Source organism: Natrix helvetica, assembly GCF_964273705.1.
Source record: "Natrix helvetica genome assembly, chromosome: 3".
NCBI lineage: Eukaryota > Metazoa > Chordata > Lepidosauria > Squamata > Natricidae > Natrix > Natrix helvetica.
The window spans coordinates 122,698,915-122,708,288 of record NC_138549.1 but is presented as its reverse complement, the minus strand read 5'-3'; the positions used below and the strand labels follow the sequence as shown (position 1 = coordinate 122,708,288).

The window sequence follows — 9,374 nt, the reverse complement described above, 5'->3', positions numbered from 1 at the left end:
TCCCCGATGCCTAGAACGAAGCGGAGGAGCCCCCGCCAGCCGCCGCCGACGCCAGGACCCTCCGCGAGCCGTTCCTTCGGCAAGACGCCCCTCCAAGGCGTCTTGTGCCCCCCCAGAAGCGGGGGAAGCCCACCGGGAGAGCTGGAGCAGGCAGCGATCTGCCTGTCGCCGTAGCCGCCGGAACCGGAAGTGAGAGGCTTGTTTTCACAGCTGCTCTTTCTATTTTGTTCTTGGAACACTAGGTAGTGGAGCAATATGTGGTAATTAACTGGGTTTTGATGTTTCCATAATAGGGCTGACCGGATAGAATTATTTAAATCCTATGCCAAATGGGGACTGTTTTGAGTTAAATCAAAACTCCTGGGACTTTGGGAATCAGTTCAGTAGATCAGTTGCTCCCTTTTCTGGATGTACCTACCATTATTTATACATACACACACACTACCTAACACCCTACTGGAATTTCTAGTAAAACACAATCTATTTAATCAGTCTTCAAAATATGTGTGGAATGGTGCGAATACCCCATGTTTTTGTAAAGAAATAACACTGCACACCTACTCATATACACAGAGGGATGCTGAGTTTCATCTGTAGCAATTTAGTTGTTAGCATCTGAAATTCTATAAATGTTAATAGAATGACTCATCAGAAATCTATGCTGGTAAATTGTTTATTTTTTCTTTGGAATTCTGGAAAGCATCTCATCAGTCAACTTCTTTTAAAAAGACACTCTGGTCAAGAATTCTCATAGGGATTCCTCCTTTTACTGAGTAAAACTTAATCAACTAAGAGAAGCTCATCTGACAGATTTTCCATGATCAGATTTTCAGGAAGAGATGAAGTCATGACAAGATTAGCAGAAGAATTCCAGTGAGGCTGACTTCAGCCAAATATGGCAGACTTTCCTAGTGCTGATGACAAAGGCGTTTGTTGTTATTGTTAGGCCAACATGCTTGCAGATAACCTTGCATTAAAAATTGAGTTGGATCCAATACAGCATTATTTGAATTTGTACAAAACAGGAGGAAAATTAAGCTTCATGCTTGTACTTAAGTTTCCCATTCCACTATATATCCTTATTATAATTTTAAAATATTTCTCTTAGAAAGACTATTTTTAGATATAACTCCCTGCCAATTCCTAATTGTCTTCAAATAATAATATAGAGCTGAATGACTAAAGATGCAGTTCTCTCTCACCAACACAGTAACATAGCACAATAGCTATTACATGCTAGAAATTCTTTGAAATCCATAAGAAATACTGAGAAGACGGGGCCACCACTAGACAGACTGGGGATAGTGGCTGGAATTGAAATGGCAGAGGATCATGTGATTTTCAGTTATTTTTCTTTTGCCCAAAGGCACAACCATTTTGGACCCTAAGGGACTCCTAATCAGGAATTCTTTATCAGATCCATTGTCAACAATGGCCAGGCTTGATAAAGCTAATGGAAGGGCATATATTGAGCTCTTTTGTGCAAAACTGAATTAGCATAATGGTAATGGAATCATAGAATTTAAGGATTAGAAATCTATTCTCAATCATCCAAGGTCATGATTGTCCCAAAGGTGCTTTTCAAAAGACAATGGATTGTCTTGTTTTTTTTTCCTTGAAAATGTTTTGCTTCTCATCCAAGAAACTTTATTTGGTGTTATTTTATTTATATGGTGGATTTACATCCAGAAATATTTCAGTGAGCATAACTGCTCACTGGGATAAGCAAAATTCCTATTCAGGAAAATGATTTCTCCATCTCAGACTGTCATTTGTATTCAGGCAGCGAAGTATATTGTTTTTATAAATATTGGATTATGTTTGATTTTTTCAAGATACAAATTTTACAACAAACGGAATGATTATAAAAATGAAACCAAATAAATCATATTAGTGTTCTAATCTCACATCACCTTCCACATTCATATAGTTTTTGCAAAATGAGTTAATAAATGCAGAATTCTGTCTTAAGAACATTTTATACCCAATTGATACATGTTTAAATACTGCTGGAAGTGCAATCCCCAAATCAATCTCTGTCCCTCCCATTTTCTTTACCATGAGATGTACTCCTTATTTCTTACATGAAAATAATCTGTCAGTTTCACTAGTATTTATAGAGTTTCACTTTCAGATTACTGTAATAATTGGCTTCCAAGTAAATAGTGATGCTTGTTTTTAAAACAGCTGTTCCTCAAGTTCATTGGAAAATGAAATCTTGCACAAATTATCTGTGCAATTCCCCTGTATAGAAAAAAACAATATCAAACTTAAATTTACAACTTGCCTTCAACATCTGCAGGTGTTGCACTTTGTACTACAATGCCCATACTGCTCTAAGAACAAGACAAAAATTGCAAAACAAAAAACAAAACAAAAAACCCCTTACTGGCAACAGTAATAGCTGATGAAGAGTCAACCAAAGAAACTTGGTTAAACTGCTGTAATTGCAAAACACTGTATAGCACATAAATAAATTCTAATTAAAATTAATATAGTACACTGTGTGGAATATAGGGATTTATGAGCTTATTTATACTTGCTCAAATAAAGAGTCATCACAATGTAGTTTTGTAAATAGTTAGGAATGTTGTTATACTAGTTCTCCAAAATTAAAAAACTAAGTAGTTATTAGAGGAGCTTCTGTTGACAATGTGTGTTCTCCTTATCTAAGGAGAGTTATACCTCTCCCTTGGAACCTATAGCTAGCAGCAAATTAATATAAAAGTATTTTGGATATTGTGTAGCTTTACATAACAAAAGTCATGGCCCAATTGGATTTTGATAACATTCATTCTGTGTTTTAAAAAATCTGTTATGATTTAGAACTTTTTTTTAAAAAAAACTATACCATCTGGACTGGGTGGCTATCCTATGTACCTGAAAAACTACTGAAGGACCCTTCATAAACAAGATTAGTCAACTATTTTTGTAGAATTCACAGAATTGGTGCTGGAAGCTTAGTCTTTTGTTGACTTGGTTCCACTAGAAACCAATTGGCCACATAAGCATCTATGATTTTATGGTGGATTTTTTTGTTTTGTTTCATTATTAAATCTATTTCCCTTTAAATCAATCTCTGCTACCTTCTTACAAAGAATGACTAGCGGTATCTTGTGCGAATGGCTGACAAGATACCTATTAATTTTGATGGATAAACTAAAAGAAATCTAGCTTGTTGGACAGGTTTTATCCCTTACAGTGGAAAAGACTGGCGTTCGATTTAATTGCCACTTTATCGTTTTCTTAAATTTCTTGCACGCAATGCCATTTACTCGGAAGAAAGCAGAGTGATGCACTTGGAAGTTCTGAACAGGACCCCCCCCCCCATCAGAAGCCATGAGTCATTAGGAGGAGCCTTCAAGCAGAGTCGGCGTGGGTGTATCTGCAACCGTTTCAGGGAGCTCCCCGCCATACGTATCTACGTGTGGCGGGGAGCTCCCTGCCTAAAAACGACTGCACGGTAGGCAGCAGAGATGAAGAGATATGCACCCACTGAATGTTACCCTTCATGTTCCGACAATGACACAATGGCGGGAAAAAGATGGGCAACCATGGATGCATTTTCCTTACATAAAAAAAAGCAATCCTCCTAGGACTCCCTCTCCTCGCTGCCTTCTCCCTTTTCCCGCCAAGGATCTCAGCCCTTTCCAGCCCCCTCCTCCCGGTCTCCAGCTTCTCATTCTTACCCTCCCCCCCTCTTTCCCCCCCTTCTTTGGCGCCGTTTTCTTCCCGCCACGTCGAGCCTCCTCAGCAGTCCATTCTGACGAAGAGGCCCGGCGCAGGCTGCCAGCTGCAGCAGGGATTGGCCGAGGTAGCGCCAGTGGGCGGAGTTTTCCCGGACTGGAGACCTGCCCGCGGGCTCTCCCCGGCTCCACCCAGCTCTGCTCCCTCCCACTTTTACTACAGGCGGCTGAAGCCGGGCCGCCGCGCCACACGGGAGGGAGCAGGCTGGCCCGGCACGACCCCGCCCGCAGCTCCCGCCCGTGCTTAGGAGACGGCAGTTGTGCCGCTGCCGCCATCGCCTCCTCCTCCTCCGAGACATTGCCGCTGCTGCCAGCCCCGGCCTGCCTGGAACACGCGGACGGGGCGGGGATGTTGCTCTCGAAGATCAACTCACTGGCCCACCTATGCTCGACGCCCGGCGGGGATCTGCACCCCGTCAAGCCGCTGCCAGGTCAGCTGAAAGAGGACGGCAAGGAAGAGGGGAGGCGGGAGGCTGGAACTACCAGTCGGGAATGGTCGATGGATGGATGACCTGGAAATACCTCGGTTTAAGAAGCTGGATTGGGGTGGGCTGTTTTGGGGTTTTTTGCTTTGCTTTGTTTTGAGAGCGGGGGGAGACAAGGGCATGTCTGACAGGGTTTTTAATGATCTTTCCTTCCTGCTATTTGTAGGAAAGGAAAAGGAATCCCTGGAGAAGCTGTACCAAGTGGGCCCGCTGCTCGGCAGTGGAGGCTTTGGTTCCGTCTATTCAGGCACCAGGCTGGCAGATGGAGCTCCGGTGAGTGATGGGTTTCTAGTGGAGTGTGCCCTCTCGCAGCCTCCACGTTCCCTATTGTGTTTGCCCTTCCCGCCTCCTCAGTAAACTCGTATATTCTCCATTGTTTAGCACTGGCTGCTATCTATATTAATTTTTATTCTCTATCTGTCCCCCTTCCCCCCCCTTTTTTATTATTTGAAGGTGGCCATCAAGCATGTGTCCCGGGACCGGGTTTCTGAATGGGGAGAACTGGTAAGTTGTGGGCAAGGGAGGAATGCTTGGGGTTTCTTATTGCAGAAAGATCTTCACAGTCAGTATTGGATGTTGAGGTTCGACTTGTTCTCCTTCTCACAAATCTTTTTTTCCCCTCAACTCACCCCCCCCCCTTTCCCATTCTTTATGCAGCCTGGTGGAACGAGGGTACCCATGGAGATTTTGCTCCTGAAAAAGGTTGGCTCTGGATTTCGAGGGGTAATCTGGCTTCTGGATTGGTTTGAAAGACCAGACAGTTTCATTTTGGTTTTGGAAAGGCCAGATCCTGTTCAAGATCTATTTGACTTCATCACAGAACGAGGTGCTCTTCCTGAGGATTTGGCTCGTAGCTTTTTCCGTCAGGTGTTGGAAGCAGTACGACATTGCCACAGTTGTGGTGTCCTGCACCGGGATATCAAAGATGAGAATATCTTGATTGACTTGAGCAATGGAGAGCTCAAACTTATAGACTTTGGATCTGGAGCACTGCTCAAGGACACAGTATACACGGACTTTGATGGTGAGTGTTCTTATGTTTTCATTCAAAACTGAGCCAGGAAGTTTCGCTTCTGAAACATAGTGTTCCCTAGGCAGCGTTTTAGGTAACTTCACAGCAATAGAACAAGTTCTTCCTGTGATTTTAACGATTTTTCTCTGAAGTATATTTTATTCTCATAAATCATTCCCTACATAAAATTGCTCTTGCCCAGAGAACTAATGCCTATTTGTGGCTAACCTACTGCTGATGAGATTGTTTTTCTATTAAATCCAATGGGCTCACAACCTTACTTAAAAATATGGAAATGAAATGCCTGGGGAAAAAATCTATTGCAGATTGTTTTCAAGTTATGATTACTAATTCACCTGCTTGATATAATGGATGTATGCTAAGCTGTATGTAAAATATTCCTGCAATAGTCTTTATGTTTTAATGGTAGTCTAACTACAAGTCCAAATGAAATACGGACGTCGTGCAATTTTTCTGTGTAGTAAGACTGAAGGGAGGTTTTTGTATTTTGTCCTTCCCGGTGATGTCTGAATATGAAGCCTAGAGGAAACGGTTACTGTTAAAAGCTGTATTTGCAGACTCACTAAATTAATCATTTCAATAAGGAAGCTGCATTTTGTAGGGCATGAATGTTGTGGAATTTGATCTAGGAATGATTACTTTAAAATAACCTCATTGGGGCTAGAAATGCAAATAAATGTCTTTTGAAAGCAAGTTTGTAGTGATAGGGATTTAAGAATTAATATTAGAATAGAAATTTGATCTGCTTGTGCATTCAAACGGTTCCCACAAAACAAAACAAACTGCTTGCGTTGCTAACAGACTCGTGGAAGACCTAACAGCCGTTTACTTTAAAAATCACTGCTGGCTTGTAGCTTGTTTGTTTTTTGGTCTGGGTTCCCAAATGGCACGCGCTGCCTTGAATTTTTTGTTTTGTTTTTAATTTAAAGGTTAATAATACCTAGGATGGGTTTGTTGCCTTCTTTCAGGCGCTTTCCCAAGCTTTTAGTGCCCCCTTGTGGATTATGAGGTATCTTTTTACAACTCAAAGTTTGTAAACAACAGTCACGTGGATGGAAACCAGGCAAACAGCTCTGACCTCAGTATCCCTGCTTCCTGCCAATAGAGGGAGGAGGAGGGAGAGATCAAGCACTACAACAAAGACATCTAGGCAAGAGGTTCCTGGCATTGCTGCAATCTCTTTTAAGATATAGGCAAATGGTATAAAAGTTCCTTTTAAAGATGAAATACATACTAATCTTTTCATGGTTAAAAATTAGATCTTTTTTAATTCCTATGCCTCTTGATTAGTGTCCATAGAGACTATCTAAATTTATACCTATATATATCATAACTATAAGATTTAAGAGTACTTGTGTCTGAATTCTGTAGTTTTTTAAAAAATTTCCTGATCTTATCCTCTGTTTTCAGGCACTCGAGTTTATAGTCCTCCAGAATGGATCAGATATCACAGATATCATGGCAGATCTGCTGCTGTCTGGTCACTCGGCGTATTACTCTATGACATGGTGTGTGGGGATATTCCTTTTGAGCATGATGAAGAGATTATAAAAGGCCAGGTCTATTTTCGTCAAAGGATTTCTTCAGGTAAGTCTTAATTTGGAGTGAGTGAAATTCTGTCTGGAATGTTGATCACAAATAACTTGTTTAGTATATTGGATAAGCAGTAATCAATAATATGCAAGTGCCACTGTCACATAAAACAACATCTTAGGATTTGAATTTTTGATTACTGCTTTTAGCCAAGGATTAGAAGCTAGCATTCCTGAAAACTCAATCTAAGACATTTTGATTTTACATAACCTTGGCAAAGTAATAAAGCATGGATGAATGGATGTTTCTGCTTCAACAATTTCGGCTGTGTAAAAGCAATCTCATTTTATTAAATAACCTATAGAGATTTTGCAGCAGCATTTATAATGTTCTATTTTGTGATGTTCTTCATCAGTGGACCTTTGCTAATTTTGGACTTTCTTTTGTAGAATGTCAGCATCTGATTAAGTGGTGTTTGGCTCTAAGGCCTTCTGACAGGCCATCCTTTGAAGATCTTCTGAATCATTCTTGGATGCAAGATGTTCTCCTGCCTCAGGAAACAGCCGAGATCCATTTGCATAGTCTAATTCAAGAATCTAGCAAATAGTGTGTCTCATCCTTCTGAGGAGCAAAACAAAATTTTGCCGTATTTGATCTGGTGGAGTGAAGACTTTTATAGAAATTTGACTCATCTTTTTCCAGACACAGGCTTCCTGATGACTTTCTAAGTCTGAAGAAACCCATTTCTTGTGGGAGAATGCACGCTGTTTGGGAGCCTGACTTATACATCTTCTCACCACTAGATGAATTGGACAAGCCGAATCCTAGAATATGAAATGAGTGGTGCAAAGAACTAGAGATGTTTGGTACAAGAGAAGGGAGGGAGTTAGTGATTTGGACCGGCTACCTGCCTTCACTGTGTTACTACTACCATGTTCTGAGTGCCTTCAATTGCAAACTGAGCTGTGCTGGGGGAAAATACTTGAACATTCCTTCACTGCTGCTTTCTCACAGATTTACCTGTCTTAAAATTTATTCCAGTTTCAAAAAAAAAAAAACTACTTCAGAATGAAGGAGATAATATTAGCAACCCTAATTGCTGTCCAGTATAAACTCTGTGTTTGCTTTTGCTGCCTTTTGAACATGAAGGCATCCTCTAGTGCACAAACAATGCAACTGTAAACTGTAAATTTGTACAGAATACAAGAACAAAAATTGGTGTACAGAAGATTGTAGTTATAATATTTTTACTTCAGTGTTTTTAATTTATTTCTAGGGTTTTAAAAATTGAATATCCTAACTGGTAGGATTTTATTTATTTTATTTATGAATCATGCGAATTCTTGGCATACACCTCACTGCTATAGCTGTTGACCTGTTCTGCTACGTTGTTCCTACTTCTGTTTCATATTCTAATCCCTCTTTGGTTATCTTCTGCCTTTTTGTTTGATATCTTGCCTCTGTATTTGCCCTTCCCCATCACCTGTAAATATTTCCAACTGTTGCTGTTCAGCCTCTCCAAATGTTTGAGACTTTTTAACTGGTGTTGATGGGGAGGATATGTATAGATGGCATGTGTATATAGTGCTGTACTTTGAAAGGGAGCAAGATGTCCTGGACTTCAACACTGTCAAAACTTGTTTAAGTAATTTGGTGTGTAGTCTGCTGGTTTTTTTTTAATAGCTAATACTGTACAGGGAATTCAGAAATGCTATTTTTTTTATACATGCTGTTTTAAATAAAAATGGAATCACTTGATTTAATCAGTCTACTTGATATTTAATGATCATGTCTCACATTCAGTTGTATAAAAAACTTTTGCTCTAACTGTATAGTAAATCAATGTCATCCCCCTGACTATAAATTCTCAGCAAAAAATCTTTGCTTGTGATGACATTTCAGATATAAATTGCCTTGGCTACCAATATTTAGTTTCTACTGCAATATCTTCCCCCTATTCATGAAATCCAACCTGATATCTATGTTCTGCAGTATTTCTTTGAGAAAGAGATAGATTTCTATCTATATTTCTATCATTATAGAAGCTTACCGATTTTTTCTTCTCTTTGTACAGACTATTGACCTTGAATGTTCAATATCCCCTGAGTGGCAGCAGGAATAATGGCATCTAAGAAAGCCCTTGGAGAATCCAGTATAATACTACTAGACAGAAGATAATTTCTGTAGTTTATCTGCTGCTCAATTCTGAAAAGACAATGGTTTCCAATAGAAAAATAATTAACAGGAAAAATGTATCCGAAACCAAATGACAATTTAATATTCTTGTTTACAATAAATGAATTATCTTATAAATGGACATTCAAATAAAAGTCCTATGCGTTATTAGGACTGGATCCCATTGAATAATGGTTAAAGTTGTGAAACATGCCTAAATTATACGTAGTAAGGATATATTTAACAAAGTCTTTGGGATATGTTTTTTTTTTAAAAAACTTGGGAATTCTTCATCTTCATTATTTGAAACTGTTCTTTTTGCTATTCTAAAACACATTAGGAATTTTCCTGATTATAGATGTTGGTTGTGGTTCAGAATTCCTACAACGCTTGACTTTGTTC

General features: G+C 39.7%; 1 protein-coding gene across 1 annotated transcript; it reads left to right on the top strand.

Annotated features, from left to right (window-relative positions):
- The first annotated feature begins 3,900 nt into the window (after window positions 1-3,900).
- PIM1 (Pim-1 proto-oncogene, serine/threonine kinase) lies at window positions 3,901-8,560 on the top strand. The gene is made up of 6 exons (XM_081946141.1): window positions 3,901-4,177; window positions 4,398-4,504; window positions 4,685-4,735; window positions 4,889-5,255; window positions 6,675-6,851; window positions 7,247-8,560. Exons 1-6 carry the CDS (start codon window positions 4,096-4,098, stop codon window positions 7,402-7,404), a joined length of 942 nt encoding a protein of 313 aa, XP_081802267.1. The 5' UTR covers window positions 3,901-4,095; the 3' UTR covers window positions 7,405-8,560.
- The last annotated feature ends 814 nt before the right edge of the window (window positions 8,561-9,374 follow it).

What these genes read in the sequence shown, in the direction of transcription:
- PIM1 (XM_081946141.1), top strand. Translation starts at nt 4,096, where the DNA reads ATGTTGCTCTCGAAGATCAACTCACTGGCCCACCTATGCTCGACGCCC. An exon ending in AGTATACACGGACTTTGATG is followed by an intron (nt 5,256 to 6,674) that starts GTGAGTGTTCTT and finishes CTCTGTTTTCAG; the next exon opens with GCACTCGAGTTTATAGTCCT. An exon ending in TCGTCAAAGGATTTCTTCAG is followed by an intron (nt 6,852 to 7,246) that starts GTAAGTCTTAAT and finishes TTTCTTTTGTAG; the next exon opens with AATGTCAGCATCTGATTAAG.